The 21,167-nt window shown below is 37.5% G+C and overlaps 1 protein-coding gene across 6 annotated transcripts in view; it reads left to right on the forward strand.

Moving 5' to 3' along the window:
• The window catches only part of HMCN1 (hemicentin 1), a 190,655-nt gene that overhangs the window by 26,409 nt on the left and 143,079 nt on the right, over positions 1-21,167 (forward strand). For all 6 annotated transcript variants that reach the window (XM_057427409.1, XM_057427413.1, XM_057427412.1 and 3 more), the window contains exons 2-4: positions 6,443-6,513; positions 10,519-10,677; positions 12,333-12,455. In XM_057427409.1, the coding sequence (XP_057283392.1) occupies positions 6,443-6,513; positions 10,519-10,677; positions 12,333-12,455 (353 nt within the window). The remainder of the gene's footprint in view (positions 1-6,442; positions 6,514-10,518; positions 10,678-12,332; positions 12,456-21,167) is intronic.

The raw sequence follows: 21,167 nt of genomic DNA on the forward strand, positions 1-21,167 counted from the left end.
TCAATGCTAAGTTAGGCAGCTTTGCAGTTTGTGTGGACTATCTATGTGGTTTTTATTTGAAAAGCAAACTAAAGAAAAACTGTGGGCAGTCAGACTCCTTCCAGTGCATTGCTCTCTTAAGCTGATTTCTGCATATTAAAGTTAATTGTTGTAGGTCATGAAGCTGAAAAATTATTTAAAGGGGAACAAAAATGTGGCTACACTAAGGAAACATGAGCTTGCTGGGGCTGTTTGGCTTTTTTTCTTTTCTATCTGATTAAGAATTTAGTGAAAGTTGCTCACTGCAGTTCTTGGGCTCTTAAAAAATTTAATTGTTCCCAGGTTAGAGACTGAAAACTAAAAGCAACAGGGTTGTGAGGGAATATAATTTAGGAAAAAAACTTTAAATAGCTTATTACATGTTCTAGTGCTAAGCACCCTTCCACTGGGAGGGTCTTTCTAGTGGGGTGTGTGTTAGCCTTGGTTGACTTATGTTTGTAGGCAGCATCTCCAATGTTGCTTGTGCTTCTAGAAAAATTTAGCAAGGTGTTTATTCACACAGCTCTCATCATCTTTAATGTGAGTTGAGGGTGTCCTTTACTTCAGAACAGAAGACCTAATGTTTTGTTTGATTTTTTTAGGGCGTGGTTAGTAATGCCTGTCTAGCTTATATTTTCAGAATCAATGCCTGGTTTGGGTAATCTGCTATAGAAACATGCAGTCACTTAGAAGTGAAAAAGCGTTTTAGTTGCTTTAATGGTTAAAACAATAGTAAAAGATACTCTGTATGTGTATGACAGCTGTTTGAGGATTAAAAATGTTTGCTGCAAATTCACATAGGAATTAAGTGTTTCATTTAGTTGCACCTGTGATTCAATACTCTGGTGTTAAAAAGGACAAGAGAGCACTGTGAAACATTTCTGATGGCTGCTCATGAGTGATCTGTAGTGAGGTGAATTCCTGATGTGTAGGACTCAACTTGCTGTTAGAAAATGAAAGGTTTCTGTTTATGTGCCCTTAGGACAGAGAGCTGGCTGGAGGGTGTTTAAGAGTAATGGTGTCATTAATGTCTTAATTCTTCACAGGCAGATACTCCTAAAAGTCTTCAGAAGAATTATAAGTAAAGGTTTACAATGAGTTGGATACAGAGAAGGAAGCTTCAGAATTGAGCATTAAATCAAATCAAGCTCAATGCTCAGCACTGCTAATAAACAGCTCTTATGGAATAGTTGCTCACAAACTTTTTTTGACAGCAGTCTTGGCTTAAGCTTTTTAGCTGTCCCAGCTGATTGTTCCAAATCCTTTATCATCTCTTCACTCCATGCTGATAGAAGTACTTGAGAATACTTGAGGAAACAAGAGTGGAAGGCAGATCTGATACAAAAAGTATTTTTATACATATAAATAAAATATGGACAGGCAGGGGTGTGTATGTATATATGAAACCCATGTTGGCCTTCTGATCTCAAAAACTGTCAAAATTGCTGTAGTTAGGAATGGGATGATGGGAACTGCTTAAACTGGCACTAATCATGAAATGAATGTATGTAATGGTGCCCAGTGTGTGTTTTTTTTTTTTATTTATTTTTTCTAGCATCTGAGCTCCATCTCAAGAGGCAAGTCTTGATATATGTTAGAAATGTATGCTAGGGTGCCTCCACTGGGTTACCTGAATCAAACAAGTTCAGTGTTCTGAGTGGATGAGAGGTGGGCAAATGGCTTTCGTATTCCTCTGTTAGACCTCCTACACCATCCGCCTGTCCAGGGCAGATAGTTGGTGCAGACATTTTACATGGTTAGGATTAAGGGAGTACCAAATCTGTGATTACTGTAAGTATTAATTATGTGTGGTTGTATGTCATTGGGTCATTTGTGGTTTTATAAATGTGCTTGCTGTTCAGCCTGTATATAAACATGTAGCCATGTGACAGAAAGTTGTGGAAAAATGTCACAGCCTTTCAGAGTGGACAGTTTCTCACGTTACTAGGGAGTTTTCTCCTTATTTACAAAGGAGATCTTTCTTATCAGATTTTCCCCAGAAAAAATTATCAAGGTTCTTAATCTCTATCAAATGGACTGGTACTCAGCTTTGTTGTCATAATTGTTTAATTACTTATGTGCAAAGTACATACACTGAATACCATAAAGGTTATGTTGAATGTTGTGATTTCAGTTTAGGAAGTCAGGGCTTTGTTCAGTAAAGTGCAGCCATTCTTTTAAAGCATGTTCCCTTTCTTATGTTACCAGTTTTGTGTGTGTGCAAATCGGCTTGAAAAAACAGACGTTTATGTTGCATTTTTGTGACAAGAGAGTTTAGTTGCTGCCTAACAAAGACAAGCTGTCTTACTGTGTCAGAACTAAGTTTTTTCAGCTTTTGCCCAATCACCTCTAGAGGACTGGGAACAGCTTTGGAGTAGTGAGCAGTTGGGAGACCTCCATAAAGAACTAGTCCTGAATATTCCTATATCAGTGCCTGAGAACGGATTAATGTTTCACCATCAGAACAGACATACTGTTAGAGTATTTCATGTGCCAATTTTTGCCTAAAGAACTTAAAAAGAAAAGATGTTAAAAAGAAAAGCTTTTTTTTTTTTTCTTCTGCATTACTTGGCATGTTTGCAGGACGTAGTTTCTGAGTAAATATTCTGTATTTAGAATGATACGTTTGTACCGATACCTTTGACACATTTGTAACAATACGTTTGTAGTGATACATTTGATACATTCATAGATACATTTGTAACATATGCTCATTTGAGGAATGTCGATTGTGCAATTATGCCCTTGACTTCTCCATGCAGTTACTGATGCTGGTCAAATCTGTATGTGGGTAAGTGTTCAATTAGACCTATGAGATTACTGGCTATGTGTCTGCCACTAAAGATGCACGAAAGAAAAAAGTTATGCTATTCCTGCTGGTTTGTAAGTACCGGCGCATTGGTCTCTTTCTTTTTGCAATTTCTACTATTTTCTGTTGACTTGACTGTATGCTCTTTTGATGTCTTAGTGTAGTTTAATACCACAAAGCTTTTCAGCATTGTTTAGATGCAAGCTCCTACACAGGGTGAACTTTTACAGTGTGGTACTGTAAGGCTGTTAAACCCTTTAGAGCTCCTTCAGAACTTTTCAAGTTGGGCAGGGCTTTGAGAAACCTGGACTAGTGGATGGTGACCCTGCAAGTGGCAGGGGGGTTGGAACAAGGTGATCTTTAAGGTCTCTTTGAACCCAACCCATTCTATGAAATTCTGCCTGAACTTATGCTGCCTGGTTAGCATCATGAAAGTGCTAAGAACAATTCTCCATCATGGTCTTCATAATTCTTTAACAGTGCTGTAGTTTAGCATTACACAGCCATTAGTGTCTCAACTACACTGAATCTTGGACCTGCCTCTTTTCTACAGAGCCAAGACCATACTGATGACTGAAGCTTGATTTAGACTTTCGTTTTTTAGGTTCTTACTGTATCAGTAGTTTAACCTTCTATAACAGCTTTCTGTGGTCCTTTGAGAGAACTTGCCATTCTTTCCTGAAGTCCTTTTCAGAAATAGTTCCTCTTATAACTTTAATCTATTTCTGAATGCTTTGAAGGTCTGTGTTTACCTGTATTGATGAAATGGTCTTGCTTGGGATGCACTTTAAGGTAACAGAAAGAGGATAAAAGGAAATTAACTTGGTGAAGGCTATTACTGCTTTTTTGGCAAGGGGGTCATATAAGCTGGAGGTCCAGCAACATGTAAAAGATAGTAGATGCTGGGGTTTTTGGTACAAGTTGGTGAGCATTCAGATGGTGTGAATCAGTCAAGTCATCATTTGGACCTCAAACAGTGGGCTTGTGAGCTACATAGGAAAAGTACTGAATAACCTTCATACAACTGAGAGAAGATCAGATTATGTGGACAGGGAAGTGATACCAGCCCAGAGTTGGATGGTTATTGCCATTGCAGACACCTGTATCAGCAACCAGTTTAGTGCTGGCAAACTGACTGTACCCGTGGTAAATTTACGTGAAGTACTAGCATCATTGCTTACAATTGAAAGTATTCCTGATGTCCCTCAAATAAGAGCTCATTGTAGAGTGATGCAGTTGCTGTCCTACACAGGGAGTGTCACTGTCATTCATGTTGCTGCTGTTTGTTCCTTAGAGGTTGTTATTACTGAAGCTGTGAATGACTGTTCACTCCTTCTGGGGCTTTGTTCAACCTCAGTGGAAGCTGATGAACTTTGGCCTTCTGCAGAATTCACTGGAGAGTTCCTCTTTATGGCCCCTGTGAAGTTCTCAGTTCTGTCCTGACAACAGATAACTCCCTATTTGAGGCTAGTAGGCCATATTCCCTCTCTGATCTTTAATCTAGGCACCATTTAAAATAACCTGCTCTTATCTGAGTTTACACCACAGGGCGGCCAGAGCTTTGGCATGATCCTGCTGGCAAGGGTTTGGGCTTGGCATCTATACATGCTGCCTGCGGAGAAACAAGGCAAAATTCTCATCTAATCTAAACTGGGTGTGCTGTTTGAGCCTAGCTGAAGTGATGCTGCTTTTCAGCCCTTTATTTTATAGGGGAAGAAAGTCTTTCCAAGGGATTTACTGCTCTAGAATTGAAAAATGTAATCCCTCAAGTGACAGGGAATAATGGAGCTAGTGGCTTCACTGTATGTATAAATCCCATTCTGTTAATGTTTAGAACAATGGTTGGGAAGGAATAGAGTTGAAGAAAAACAATTTGGAGATAGCTTTGTTACAGGCATTTATTCCAAAGAACACTTAAAGGAGGATAGTATCTGGTGAAGTGGTAGGAGCAGGGCTATGGCAGGATGAAGTATGTGGAGGAATGGCAAATCCTTTATAATGGTTCTTTTAATGACAGTGTAGCACTTCAGTAAATAACATTCACAGATAAATGACTTGAAGCCATACCCTACCCTGGCCTGCTTTCCTTGAAACCTTCACCCTTCCTTGAAACCTTCACCCTTCCTTGAAACCTTCACCCTTCCTTGAAACCTTCACCCTTCCTTGAAACCTTCACCCTTCCTTGAAACCTTCACCCTTCCTTGAAACCTTCACCCTTCCTTGAAACCTTCACCCTTCCTTGAAACCTTCACCCTTCCTTGAAACCTTCACCCTTCCTTGAAACCTTCACCCTTCCTTGAAACCTTCACCCTTCCAGCAGTTTAATATTCTAAGGAAGATATTGTGTGATATCTTGTGTGACTTTCAAATAAATTAAAATCTACACTTAGCAAAAGGCACTCAAAAACAGAGGCCTTCAAGCAAACGCATGTGAGGTTACAGTAGACTTCAGGGATGGCTGTTACTCAAATACCAGTGAAATAAAATTGTGGACTGTTCAAAAAGAAAAATGTCTGGGTTATATGGAATATAATTGCATATTACTTTTAGAGAGCTTGGAAAGCACTGTATGGTCACCTAAGGCAGCAATTCCGTGTAAGCTACAGCTGTATTAAATTAGTATCACTGCAGTTTTACGACAGCATAATTGTACCCCATTTTATGTGTTGGTACTCAGCTGATCTCTTTGAGTGGTTTGGAGGCACTAAACTAGCAAAAATCTATTCAATTTTTTCTTTTTGTGTCTATTTATTTATTTATTTAATTTTGGCTTAGTACCCTAATCCAGCTTGCTGAGTGAGATGAATGCCACTACTGGCACAAGGACAGGGCAGGAATGCCTGCCCAGGACAGGGAAAGAGTGAAGTACACGAATGCCAAGACAGATGAAGTTTAACTGTCAGGAAATCACAGCTGTAGGAAAACAGCTGGTTAGAATTACATTTGATACCAATTAGGAAGGCAATTGTTGAAGGGGCAGAGGGAGGGCTTGTGGTACAACCAGTGTGACTGGGAAATGCTCAAATGTGTGCTGCCGTTACACATCCTGGTCCACAGCCCAGTCAACTTCAGTTTAATGTCCTGGTGTTTCTCAATATACAAAGACATGGCAAACACCACAAATAAAGTTGATTTTGCTTCAGCTTTTTGGCAAGCACTGCTAGATATGCTGAGGTTGGGCACTGGGCTCACACCAGGCTTTTCCAGTTAAAGGGTACATTTTCTGGAAAAATAGATGAGTTTTTTTGGTTTGGGGATTTTTGTTCCCACCTTTGTTTTGGGGATTTTTGTTCCCTTCTGCTTACTAAGAGCAGTTAAATGATTGGTCAAGATCAAATGCAAAAGAAACACAACACAATGCTTTATTGCTTTATGTGCCTGCAAATGTTTAAGATACCTAGAAACTGGTAATACTGTAATGATGTTAGGGTTGCTAGATTTGGAATTGTAGGCTCCAGTGCTGGGTCTATCATTCTCAGTTACTCCTTTCTGTTAAATGTTTTTTTAATTACCAGATTTTTATGAATTTGAAACGGCTCTTTACTTGAAGTTGACTTTTGATACCTTTGTGTTTTTCACATAATTTTTCTTTTCTTTTTTTTTTCCCCATCTTAGAAATTGGCCCAGTGACAATAACCACAGACCCCAAGAAATTTCAATTTGAACTTAGGGAACTTTATGTTCAGGTGAGTAATCTGTTTGTTCTCCATATGTTTCTAGGAAAGGCTGTTTCCTCCCTCTGATCTTTTCTTTTATACTGATGTTCTTGCTATAATGTTTTGTCAGGATGTAGGCCATTTATATCTGAACAAACTGTCATTTTCCTGTTCTCTGATCACCTTAATTTATCATTATGATCAATAACTTTGCCTTAGTTTACATCATTGTATGGGGACTCAGTTCAATAACTCAAGAAAGAGTAGTTGGACAATGCTAATGTTTATTTTGCATTTTAGTTAGTCCTGCCACTTGTTCAAACACTTATGAACTGTTTTACTGTGTTCTGGAACCCGTTTCCCATGAAAACCCTTCATTAGCTTTAATTAACTAATTTATCTACAAAGTGATGGTAAGACTCATCAAGTATTACTTAAGTACTGCCTTGACTGCCATGCATTACTTAGCACTTACTGATTCAAAGGTATCAAGTTGACATGGATATTCTTGTCTTATTCAAACCCTGTGAATTATTTCCGTAGTTGTGCTCAGACGACAAGTGGCAGTTTTCATACAAGCACACTGGCCTGTCTCACTTGTTGAATTTTCTCTGTGTGAGAATGAGCCACAAATGACACCTGGATCAGGTGATGGAAAGAAGGAGATGTATTGTAATGGCATTATGCTTAATGAAAGAAAACATGATCCTATTGTCTTTTCATCAAGCAAAGTGCTCCTGACCTGTGAAGAACCTTGCTAGAGTCAGGGCTAGGCAGGCTCTCCCTTTGAAACTGTCACATGGTATAATCCCTGTAATAAAAGATTGCTTGAAAGCTAATAGTGCTAGTTTGTGAAGAATATGTAGCTCAAAATTTGGCATAAAGATTGAAATTCAGAGAAAAAAGTAGTCTATTTTCGAGGAGGCAGAAAATGCCAGCTGTTATGCTTTTCTCCTTCACAGAGAAATTAAAAATCCTTCTGGTCTTCATTTTTTGGTTTTCTAAATAGCTATACTGGAAGATAATTGCAGCTATTTGTAAAAGTGGTATGATTTAGATGGAGCTTTCATTTACAAGCAAGTTGTTTAGAAGTTAATGAATTTAAGGTTTTTTTTTTCTCTAATCTTGATTGATGGCATATTTTGTAATTACTTTCAAGATGTGGTCATTCAGCTAAATTAAGATATTCACTGCCTTGCATTTGTTCATTATATTGGTGAAAGGCCAAAATATAAATCTAAAAAGTGGTTAGAGCAGGACTGATGTGTCATCTTCCAGCAGTTCTCCCAGAAAATGTGAACGCTTTGTACATGCTTGTTGTTAGTATTTTTACTAGAAAGCCAGTTAAAACATACAGGGATTAATACTGTGGAGATAAAAGAAATTTTAAGGTAGGTTCATCTTGAAAAAGCATGTAGAGTAAGTATTAATGAACACATACATAAGAGTCCTTAAAATAAAACATATTAGATCAAAATATGCTTTCAGAGAACACAGCAAAACTTGTCTTCCCTGGATGTCAGGGTAAGTCTAGCTCTTGTTTTCCAACAAAGTCCATCTGGTTGCAGAACAACTGGGAGGGTCTGTACATGACATTAGAAGTAGGCTTTTGGCTGGCATTTGAGATGAGGTAAAAATTAGTCTGTATACATCTCACTGAAGAATCTAGGCTCTGCTTCTTCTGCATTTGAAGTAGTGAAGAAAGTATTCCTTTGACACCTCATAAGTTGATCCTATATTGCCTAACTGTAACTAACCTTGAATCATTCTTATGGACAGCATGGCAATAACTTGTACTTGGGTAGCAGTGGCTTGTTAGTGGCCTTTTCTTTTTCTTCTTGTATTAAATACAGTTTTTACAATGGATACCTATTTGCATAAGCAATATACTTAAATCTTGTCTACATCAAAATCTTTTAAAGTATATTCACATAGTTTGGGTGTTACACAATCCTGTAATATAGATGCCAATACACTTGCATCAACAGTTATGGAAAGGCCTTATTTGAGTATATCTTGGTATAAAAATGACAACTTAATGAAAGTTGTATTCTGTAAGAGTTGTTGATAACACTTTCTGAATTGGATACTAAGCTTATCTTTTCGTAAGTGGATGCAATGCCATTTAAATGAATAGTTATATACATAGTTAAATTTAGACATAAGAAATGTGAATAGTACAGATGAGCTCAGCTAACAACCTAAACTTTTGTGGAGAATGAGACTTGCTGAGCTTTACTCACGCTGTCTTCCCAGAAAACTTCACAGGGTAATTGTAACTATATTTAACTGCAATTTGGAGAGAAGGACAGGAAAGATTTAAAGAAATTTTAATTTCTTTTTTAATAAAGCTAATACATTTCTGTTCCATAGTTCTACTTAGCTGCCTTTTCAGAATACGCTTCCTGTATTTTATAAGAATAAAGAAAGTTCATGCTTGTTTTCTGAATAACATTTAGCTCAGCAGTGCTTTTCCTATTATTTGTAGAAAATAGGTGATGTCATATAGAATATTACATGAGACAATAATGTAGTAAACTTAAAGTAAGAATACAGACTTTCTTGTTCCAAGTAGGTGTCTGTAAAAATTAGCTATTATCTTGATTTTGCTTACAAATTAAAGCTTTCTGTGGAGGAGCCTTTTGCTAAATACGATGTTCCCTTTGCAAAAGCAGGAAAGAAATAACTTGGATATACTGATCTGTCCCATAGGATTGTTCAAACACTGCCAAGGTAAAGTTCTGACGTGTCAAAAATGTTTTTGGAGAACTATCTCTTGAATTTCATGCTGTCTGAAGTTGACCACTTGCTTTTCCCATACAAATAAGACTACATTTAGAAAGAATCAACTTATAGAAAGAACAATGGTGATGTACCTATTCTTTAACATAGATGAGAAGTTTATTGATATTCTTGCTTTGAAATGGGATTAAAGATACTGATGGATTAAAAATTGTTACTGACATGAACATGTCATTAGTGACAGATGAAATTTTTAAGGACTAGAGACTGTGGGAGGCCAGGTATTTGGTTTATGTATCTGTGTGAATGTATATTTCAAAACAATTTTTGATGGCACCTAAAGAATTAAAATTAGATGCAACAATTGCATTATCTTTTTTCTTCCTTCCCAGGATTTTTATGTTAGAAATAAAAGAAATAACTTTCATATTTAAACTTGAAAGTGCAGAAGTCTCTTGCTGTTTGCTGGGGCAGGTTTTACAGTTTCTATTCAGCTCTTTAGAAAGTTCTGTCTTCAATATGCCAAGTTAATTTTTATGTAAGTTACAGTGTAAGTTACGTAAGTTTTATTTAACAGTGTTTTCCTCTAATTTTTAATTTAGGAAGAGATCCTTTTACATAAATTTGAATAGTCATGCTTGGAAGCATTTTGATTGAAAACATGGTCTGAAAAATCTCCAGCTATACAGCTGTCTACTTAGCAATGCAGCTCACGGGGAACACCTCACCTGTGCCCTCTCTGCTGAGCTCCATGCACTGGCTCCCCACAGTATGAAGTCTAGGTCAAGTTCTTACTGTTCTGGTATCTAAAGGTCCTCCTGGAGCTCAGCACTGCTTGGTTGAGATCATTTCCCATCTGCTTCTATGACCATGACCTCCTGTGACTGCTGCATACTACAAGAGCCATTAAATTGCCAGCCAGGAAGGGAGTGTGTGATTATAGGAAATGGAGCCGTCACAAGAGCTGGAACTAACCAAAATACAGTGCTCCCAAAGATAGGACTGATTATGACACCAAGCATTTTCAGGGCTAACCACAAAGCTTCTTTTGACTTTTATTTCCCCTAAGGAACTGTTGCAGTTGCTGCTTGTGTGTGTGAGTCTTGACAGCAGTCTGCAGAAACTATACAATGCTTAGGATAAAAAAGGTGAATAAGTTATTAGAAGCTGAGAAAATATTTATGTTAAATGTCCCCAAAGTAAGTAATTTATTTGGTATGTCCTTGTTTGTTTATTTTTTTTTTTTTTAGAAAAACAAATGCTTTGTTTTGTTTTTCTTCTAATTTTGAACAGGGTGGTGGAGACTGTCCAGAGATGAGCATTGGGGCTATAAAGATTGCTCTAGAAATTTCTCTTCCTGGTTCTTTCATCTATGTATTTACTGATGCACGATCCAAAGATTACAGACTTACCCATGAAGTACTCCAACTCATTCAACAGAAACAATCACAGGTACAGAAGGGGTTTACATTTTGAGCTGGTTCATATATTTAATGCCCTGTTTTCTTAATATTGAAGGGTAAAATTTTCGTTATGTGAGACTCGGTGAAATCTTTTTACAGAACAGACCAAAATACTACCGTTCTAGGGATTTATTTATTTATTTACTTATTTTTTTTAATAGAGAATTAACAGATCTGGTTAAGAAAAACTTGAAGGAATATTCCTTTTAATACTGTGAATTAAATAAGAAAGGGAAAATGTGGGCCCTCTATTTAGGGAAACGGGGAAACCTGGTTGGCTGGGATATGGAGAAGGCTGAGGTACTCAGTGATGTTTTTGCCTCGGTCTTCACTGGCAAGAGTTCCAGCCATACTGCCTAAGTTGCAGAAGGCAAAGGCAGGGACTTGGAGAATGGAGAGCTGTCCACTATAGGAGAAGATGATGAGTTTTGAGATCATCCAAGGAATCTGATGGTGCTCAAGCCCATGGAACCTGATGAGATGCATCTGCAGGTCCTGAGAGAACTGCTGGATGAAGTTGCCAAGCCATTATCCATCATGTTTGAGAAGTCATGGCAGTCTTGTGAAGACCCCACTGACTGGAAAAGGGGAAAAATGACCCTCATTTTTAAAAAAGGGAAGAAAGCAAGACCCAGAGTACTACAGACCAGTCAGTCTTAACTCAGTCCCTGGCAGGATCATGGAGAAGGTCCTCTGAGAAACTATGCTAAGGCACATGGACAGCGACTGGTGACAGCCAGCATGGCTTCACTAAGGGAAAATCATGCATGACCAGCAGGTCATAGGAGGTGATCATCCCCTCTACTCCACTCTCGTGTGACCCCACCTGGAGTACTGCTTCCAGCTTGGTGCCCACCAATATAAGGTGGATGTGGACCTGCTCAAGTGAGTCGAGAGGAGGGCCACAAAGACAGGCTGAGAGAGCTGGGCTTGTTCAGTGTGGAGAAAAAAAGGCTTTCTGGAGATCTTCTTGCAGCCTCCCCATACCTAAAGGGGGCCTACCAGAAATACGGAGAGGGACATCTTATAAGAGGAAGTAGCAATAGGACAAGGGGGAACTGCTTTAAACTGAAAGAGGGTAGATTTAGATTAGATATTGGGAAGAAGTTCTTCACTGTGAAGGTGGTGAGACACTGGCACATCCCTGGAAGTGTTCAAGTGAAGTTGGATGGGGCTTTGAGTAACCCTCTCTAGTACAAGATGTCCCTTCCTGTGGCTGGGGAGTGGAACTAGATGATTGTTAAGGTCCCTTCCTACCCAAACCTTTCTGTGATTCTAAATAGCATAACTGAGCCTTCTACCTATGTATTCTTGGTCAGCTTACCCCTTCTGTGTATGTTTTTATAGTGTTCTGAAATACGTATTCTGTGAAGTATAAGTACAGATAGATGAGTATCATTTCTAAAGCAATTATTGTCTGTTTTTTCTTCATTGCTCTTTCCTTCAGTAGTGAGTGCAACATGGCTGTCCTTCCTGCAAAGTAATATGAACCTATGCCAAGTGATAAAATTCTTTTGTCATGCCTTAATGTTGTCTTTGCAATTTTTTTTTTTTTGCAATGTTTTCCTGAAGCTTGCACAATGTATCAAATGATTTTTTTGTTGGTGGTTTGGTTGGTTTATTTTTGTTTGTTTTTCAATGTAGGTTGTATTTGTGCTGACTGGAGACTGTGATGACAGAGACCATATTGGCTACAAAGTCTATGAAGAAATTGCCTCAACAAGTTCTGGTCAAGTTTTTCACTTGGACAAAAAACAAGTTAATGAGGTAACCTTTCTTGGATTCTTTAATATATAGAGAATATAAGGCAGAGGCTTATACTCTAAATTTTTAAATGACCTGATCATGGGTTAGGAAGCATAAAGGGAAATTCTCTGTGTTCTACTGTTAGTGTGTGGACTCTGATCTACCTTTCTCTTCCTCCTTTTTCTATCTATTATATTGGGATGTAATTCTGTGAATTTTGTTTATGTTAGGGAAGTGTAAATTCCTGTATCTGAGCAGAACCTCATCAACTCCCCTCTGCCTACACCAGAAGGCTTCCAGGAGGACAGCCTTTAGAATAAGGAGCAGTTCTGTGCTCTGAGTAGTCCTGCAGCTTTACTGCTCTGAGTAAGAGTGCAGTATTGGCTTTAAATGACCATTTTGTTAGCAAGGAAAGAATTACTAATGAGCCTGGACAAAAGTGGTCCTCACATCATGGACAGATAGGTGTGAGCTAGCGTGTTTCCACTGTTCACAAAGTGACTGTGGTAACTTTTTAATTGAGGTTATTTTTTAATACTTTTAACAGCTCTGCTGACCTACTGGTAATCTTGGTTGCTGACCCACAGACTTAAATTACTATTTTCTTTGAAAACGCCAATGTATCTTAGAGGCAGAAATGAAATTTCAATAGCGCATGAGAAAATAATTTGAAGAGAGATGAAATTACATGTTAGTTATCTGGGGAGCTGGAATTGTTTATAAGCATTGTGAATATTTTTCCCTTGACTTCCTGGTATAAAGGAATAACTAGATGAGATTTTTTTTTTTATAAAAAAGTTACTTCAGTTTGTTCTTTTTTCTTTCTTTCCTGGAATTTGAACAATGAGAGATAACTTTGAACAAATGTTGGAGATAAATTGCAGTTTTCTACTGTTGTTGTCTAGAAATATTGAAGTTCTTATTGGGGATGTTATAAGGTATTGGCAATAATGATCAAAAGGAGGAACTTTCCAAAGGATTTATCCTCCAAAAGTTAGCCTGAGGAAAAGAAATTAGTTGTTGGAATTACGTAGTTCCTGACCTGCATTTTGCTCTTATTTGTGTATTAAGGGTAAAACATGTCTCTATGAGACTCTGTGAAATCCCTTTTTACAGAAGGGGTACTGCCAGTGGGAAATGCTCCTTGCCAGGATTGAAGTTTTAGGATAAAGTTTTTATTTGATTGCTCTGTTTTTGGGTGTTCAGAGGTGAAAGTGAGCAGAAAAAGCCACTTGTAGGTGGTAGGCAGCATCATGTTCTTAAGTGTTGCTCGCATGAACTGTGGTGTTGCTGCCTACCCCTGGCTTCTGAATTTCTTGACACTTTCCTGTTTGCAAAAATACCAGCTTTTGCTTGAATGGTTAGTCTGTCTTTGAGTAAGGTTTTAAGCAGAGGATTTCAGTAGCCCTCCTGCCTGTCTCACCTTGTCATTCCCTTTGAGCAAATAATGGACTCCTCATCTGCAAGCTAGATGGCCTGTGGTCTGCACAAGAGCCAAAGGCTGATATTAAGAAGTGATGATAGCAGTAGGTGCTAATTCTCGCAGGGATTTTTGAGGGAGAGGGAGGAACACACTGTTCCGTATAATTCTATCTGTTTTTCAGTGACCTGTAAGAGATTGCCTAGGTAAAAAACTCCTCTAAATCACTTTCAGAAGTCTTTCACAATAACTGCTGAACAATTTGCATTAAAAAAAAAAAGACTGAAATAATTTTAGTGATCATGGATCTTACATAAAGCTGTGTCTGGCATAAGGGACTGTGAAAATGAGTTGACTAAAACACTCATCCTAAACTCAGACCTTTGCTGCAGATTTCAGTTCTGGATCAGAAATCCTGCTTTCAAGCAGCATCTCCACCAATGAGTGGATGAAAATGAACAGGAGATGTGGTAATCTACATCAGCTGTTCATGCTATATCCTTCAGACAAGATTCAACAGAAACAAATCTTGTCCTCCTTTTTGTTTGATTAGTCAAAATGATGTAGAAAGGATGATGTTTATAAATGCTAAAACATATTGACTGTTTTGGGCCCAGAGACAACTAATGCTGAATTGTGAATTAGGAAAGATCTATAAAGGCACTGACTAAATACCCTGCCAAACCAGTGTCTTGTTTTGTTAAAACATTCTTGATTCCTCTACCCTAGAAAAACCCCAAACAAAGCTATTTTCAGTAATTTTTCAATAATTTCAATCTCATAAATTTTCAAACCATTGCTTTCATGCTTGCCCTTTGTGCTTTAAGTGGCGAATGAAGCAATATAAGCTACAAAGGAACGCAATAAACAATACCTGATACTTACCCAATGCCTGTCTTATCAAGAAGACTAAGATAGCTTATTGCCGTTTTTTCACTTCTGACAATATGATCTCAAATATTACAGTTAACTTAGTCACTATTATTGTCAGTTGAGAAAGTTGTGCTGGGTTCATTCTGCCAAAGCATGTATTTATGAAGATATAAGTATCTTCATTTATTTGCTGAAGCTCTTCTAACAGTATGAGAGGAAGGTCATATTTTGACAAACTTACCATTGTTTCTGTGCATTAGATTAATAGAACATTCTTAAAGTCCAAAACATGAGTTTTGTTTTGATTATATAAATCTTTCAGATTTTTTTTCCCCTTTATTTGGGATATCAGGTGTACCACTATCTTCAGTGGTAATTCTAGACTCAAAAACCATAATGGGTATCTAGTAGAGGCCAAATGTGTTTTCATCATATTTGGTAAAATCTGATTAACTATGTGATTCCAGGTCTGTAAGGGAAGAAGTGTATTTTGAAATCTGAGCCTTTAAAGGGGAAAGCTTTATGTTCAAATTTTACTTTCAAAGTACTTTTAAAAACTTGAGCATGCTCCTGTACTTAAATTCCAATTGAGTGGTCTTTGCTTAATAGTTTTTCAAGCTGCTCTGTAATTTTGAGGGTTTTTTTTTGTTTGTTTGTTTTTTTTAGCTTATTGAATTAATTCTAAAACTAATGTCCTTCCATCCAAAAGAACTGTACCATTTTCATTTTGGCTCCAGTGTCTTGGAAAGGTAGTTATACTTGTTTTAGCAATGCATTTAAGTCCTGATCCTGAAAGGTGGTTATTTTTTAGAGTGAGATTTCCTTGCCTGTGGTGTGAGGGTACAGAGGTTAAATTCTCAGGTTAGGAACAGAAGCTATATTTTCATAACCATATACAATTTAACTGTATCTTTCCAGAAAGCTCTAATTTTGACTTGATGTTATATGGCACCACACTTACTTATTCACCTCATAATAGAGTATTGTAAGGAAATTCCTGTAAATAATTCTGATGCCTAAAGGTTTGAACTGATGCCATAATTGGTGTTAACATGAACAGTGATCATCATCAGAGTATGAATTTGGTACAGCTTAAAAACTGTGGAGATTAATTAGTCATTGGTTCACACCATGCCTCCAGGTAATTTTGATTGCTTGTGGTTAAAATGAGTCATTACTGTGTCTGATGAATTGTATGGATAAAGCTGGGAGTTCCCAAGAACTGAGAGTGAATAGTAGTTTTCCATTTCTTCTAGTATTGAAACACTTACTTTATATTTCTTATTCTAGCCTTCCTGCAGGAAGGGAAAATTTTCCCTAGGCTGCTTAAAAATGCAGCTTTCTTACTGATTTTTGAAATACGTAGAAATAGATGTTCCGTATACAGAACACTGAGCTGAGGAGGATTGAGAGCATTGTGTTGGCTTTGGTGGAAAAAGGGATTTTGCAGAGAGACTTGAAAGGTGGATGAGACTAAGGGGTGGGGGACGAGGAAGAGTTTTGAATAGGTAAGAAGGAGATGGGGAGGGGACTGAAGACAGGGATAGGACAAGACTGGTAACAGAACATGTTAAAAAGAATGGTGCAAAAAGTTCATTCTTGAAAGTACAGAAGGTTAATGTCTGTAAGATCGTGTGGATGTGAAATGGAATCCACTATTCTTCACACCCATGAATGCTTTGCTGTGAATGCAAGTCTCTAAAACCAAATGGAAAAGCATCCTATTTCTCCTGGCTGCTAATTCTCACAGAGAATGGCAACTTGGGAGTTATGCTGACAGAGTTTAGGTTAATGTTGGAGGTCTGTAGTGTGTTATGAACTGAGAGTATGTTTGAGTGATGCTACATAAGGAAGCAATTGTGAATTTTATTTCACTTTGTTAAAAACTTAGAAGGCCCCTCCGCTGTTTTACAAGAATAACAGGAAAATGACAAAGCCAAAACCTCAAAATTACACCTTAGAAAAAAGGTTTCTTGCATAGTCCTGTTTCTTGCCTTTTCTTCTCCCACCATCCCAAACAGTCAGTATCCATTTTCGTAGGAAAATAAGGAATGGTTTCATGGGAGAGACAGCTGAATGCTGCCTTGGATAGTACACTTCTGCTCTGAAAATATGTACTGTACAGTGAATGCCAAACAAGTAAGGAAAAAAAAGTTACAGCTGTCCTTTCTCCATTTTGTATGAAACTTGGGTTTTCTGGAAAAAAAAGACTGTGATCATGTGCATAAGGACTGTCATGAACCAACCTCAAAAGGATGTTGTAAAGACAGTTGAAAGGAGGCGTGCTTAATCATTATGCTTTCCAACTTTGAGGAGCTTGAGATCCAACACTAAAAACAAGCTTTGTTTATGATTTATTTTCATGGTATAACTTTGACATGTACTGAATCATATTTTTATATGTGCATTTAAAAGCATTATTAAAATATTTTTCTCTTTGGGTGGAAGAGAAAAATAAGTATAGTAAGTGCATATACTTAAACAATGAAGCAGTTAACTTCAAATCCTGTTGCTTTGACTGTTGGAGAAATATTCTTGAGACCCAGAGTAAACAAATGGGAATAGAGACCATGCTCCATAGATTTTTCCAGGTTTCAGTATGCATTCCAAGAAATGACCTGACAGCAGGGCAGGTTGCTAGAACAAAATCTCTGGAGGAATGTTATAAATTATTTCTGTATTTGCTCTTCCCCCTCAAATAATATTAATCAAGTCACATTTTGGCAGAACAACAAAGCTGCTGTTGTTTTGGGGGCTTTCTGTAAGGGTCCCAATGGCAAAAAAAAAAAAAACCACTAAAAAAACAAACCACAACAATCTACTTCCAAACTAGTGTTACAACAGTATTGCAACCTCTGTGGAATGACAGAGTTGGGAAATGGATCTCCCAGAGTTGCCTATTGAACTTTGGGGAAAAATTTAACTATACAAGCAAGTTACTGCCAGACTTAAGACAGCTGGGTTATTCTGTTGCTTTGCATTTTTATTTCTGAAATTAAAAAACTGTTAGAAACTGAAGTCAGGTTCTACTCTGAATTTAAGACTCTTCCTTTTTCTCAGTAGCTTCTACTTCTGCTATATACTTGGCTTCACACCAAAGGTGTTCTTGCTTTCTTTTTTTTTCTGAAATGATAGTCGCACAATGTAATTCTTCCCTGGGATGATGCGTTTTATTTTAAAGGAATTTTAGCTAGGGTTTACAGCATTTGCTGTCATACTTAAGTACTTGATTGCTTTATCTGTTCACATAACACTCCTGTGTGGTGTGGCTAATGTAACAACTTGGCAGTTATACAAAGTAATTGCACAAACTAAAAATACAAGAATGAAGACAAAACCCTTGTCAAGTTATTCTGTACAATTATAGGAACTGAAAGGTTTAAAAATCATACTTTATATAACTAGATCAATATGTATGTATACATAAATGTATATAAAAAAACATTTCCATATGCCTGAGGTCAGTCATAGTTGGCATAATGTGTGCTTGAGAGCCCATGCATAAAGCTTAGTGTTGGTTAGACTTCCCTCGAGATCTTGAGCCAGCCCCACTTGACTTACTGTGAATACAAAGTAAAAATATAAAATGTATATGTCTGCTCTTCAGAGCTTCATAGATTTCAAAAGCAAACTTGTTTTTTTTTTGTTTTTCTTTTTTGAAGTAACAAATGGTAAGAGTTACAGAAGTAGGAGGTACTTCTTTTAGAATCTTGGCAGTGATTTGTTTTCATGTCCTCACTACTCAGCTGTTGGAATGAAAGAAAAAAGATCAAACTCTCAGTTGTATGCTTGGTGGTAGAGTTCAATCCTCTAACCACTACCTCCTTTGGAAAAATCCCTGACAGCTAGTCCCTGTCATCTTCCACTTTATGTACCCCAAAAGACAAGGAAAGATAATAGAATTGTGTGTCATTAATACTGAAAGATAATCAGAACCAGAAGAACCTTATGATGTGCTTCAGGAGCACGTGTAGGTGTTCCCATTCTGTAAGATGCACAGATAACAACCTATTATCCTTGAAATTTGTTATACACCTGAGATGAAACTATGGCAATACTTCTCTTTTAATTTTACATTTATTCTATTAGGTAAATTATCAAACTGTAGTAGGTGACCAAAAGGGTCTACAAGGCACTTGCATAGTGGAAGACTGTTTTCATTTATAACAAAAACCATCTTGGTGAAGATTTAAAACAGAGAAGTTTGACCTCAGCCTCTGTTCAGGACTCAGACTGGATCTTGGTAGATGTTCAAATACTTTTACATCCCCAGAATTTGTTTTCATTGCCTGCAAATTATCTAGTTCCAGCAGGGACCACAAAACAGTGTGTACTCAGTTGAAAATTCCCTTAATTCAAGCTCAGCTGGTTTAAATTGATCTGAAAATCCAAGACTGAGGTGTCTGTGGGTTTTTTGTGTGTCTGTTTTTATTTTTGTTGTTGGGTTGTTTTTTTTTCTAAACAGTCATTTTGAAGCCTTCTGAAAGCAGATGGATATTAAAAATATCCTCACCTTGATTAAAAAAAGCCTGGTCACATACAGTGAATCCTATGCTTGATTGTCTCAGCAAAGAAACCAAAACCTAAAGAGCTGACTGCCTTCCATTCCCAGAAATGGCTGATGTGTGGTCACTGGGAACATGCCCAAGAGGTGCTCACGGTCTGTGTTTTGAAGAAAGGTGGCCCAGCAGAAGTTGAAACCAGTCTTTTTATGCCAGATATGTTTCTTCTGTCCAAAGACCAGTGAACTTCCTTGAAAGAATCAGAGTAGAATCACATTTGCAAATATACTGGTTTCAGCAATGGATCTGTGAAGAGTTGGGGTGCAACGTAGGCTCTTCTTTTCCTGATGCTATGTGAATTGGTGTTGTTTGAGTTGACTTTATGGCTAACTGAAATGACTTCATTGTCATTGACAGGGGAAAGAAGTATATTGAATTTACATCACTTCCTTTAGTGAAAATTCCTTTTCTAATCTGAAAATGTTCTTTATTCTCCTGAAGTACATTAGACTGGTGTGCATCATTAAGTGTTGCCTGTGTTTTCAGGGATAGGCGACAGTAAAGCAGTTAATTAAAGCCTCATATAATTAAGCTTTGAAATAAATGAGTGCTAGGAACAATTTCAATGGCTCAGCTCTCCTGTCTGCCAAAGAAGTATCTATCTGGGGCTCAAAAGTGTCTGTTTTGACAGACTTTTTTTTTTTTTTCATTTGCTTGCTTGTTTTGAAATAAATGGTTGCACACTTCCCACAGCCTCCCACGTTTGTAGAAGTAACATGGTCCTGCAGATTGAAATGAACTATGCTGTTTGAAAGTGAGATCTGTTTTAAAGGAGATCAGTAAGATGCAGTAGAGCAAGAGATGTAATTGGAGGAAAAAAAAACACAACAAAAACACACAGAAGTTTCAAAGCTGAAAAGAGACCTGTCTAAAATTCTTTTCCTGAAGTTGTATACTGTGGGATTTTGGTGTTTGTGGTTTAAGACATTTTCCCTCTCTTTGATGGGCTATTTTCAATCCAGTTGCTTTTAATTATTCTATTAATCTAATGATCTGGCTTGCAGCATGTCCCCAGAAGCAAATAAGTAGGGGCAGTGAACTTTAGAAAGGAGAATGAGCAGTTGCAAGGAGGAAAGAGAAAGGAATTCTTTATGCTGCTTGCGCCTCAGAAACAATTTCCATATTCCTGTGGAATGGTTTGTAAATTTTAGTAATGCTTACAGATTGATCTAAGTAGAATTGCATTTTCTTTCCATTGGTGTTTTCTAGCTTGTATTCACAGTGAAATAATGGTTTTAATAGAAAACGAAACAAGCAATAAAGAATGTTCATGAGGTTGAAGTATGGAAATGAACTAAGCTGCTGAAAGCTTAGACTTTCTAAATCTTTCCAAGCATGTGTAGTAAGCACAGAACTAGTCCATGACTGCTGGAATGTGTGGGTTGCCATCTCCACCTTGCCAATTGCTGTGGTTGGTGGTTGCTGCTTAGGAAGAGTCATGTCAGACTGATGGTCAGGAGTTGCGGATGAGGTAGTGTTTACTGGAAGACCCCTAAAACATGTTAGGGGAGCTAAAACTGTTACCTGATTTTGTTGTTAAAACAAATGAAAAAAACATCTGCAAACCAAAACCCCCCAAACCAAAAAGTGAGTTGGAAATAACAGATCAGGGTGTTTTTCTTCTATCTATGTTACACTGTCATTTTACCAAATTTTTATCCTGTTATCTTAACCCTTCTGAGCTTAAGAAAGAATTTTGTATATAATTACCAATGTGATTCCAATTCCTATAATGATGCTTTACCTTGTGACTTGATTTCATTAGGGACTGTAGTGATAGGACAAGGGGTAATGGGCTAAATATTAAACAGGGGAAGTTTAGATTGGATATAAGGAAGAAATCCTTTACTGTAAGGGTGGAGAAGCACTGGAATGGGT

The sequence above is a fragment of the Pezoporus wallicus genome, unplaced genomic scaffold (assembly GCF_028554395.1).
Source record: "Pezoporus wallicus isolate ANWC-B61680 ecotype Strahan unplaced genomic scaffold, APGP_CSIRO_Pwel_v1 scaffold_7107, whole genome shotgun sequence".
NCBI classification, from domain to species: Eukaryota; Metazoa; Chordata; class Aves; order Psittaciformes; family Psittacidae; genus Pezoporus; species Pezoporus wallicus.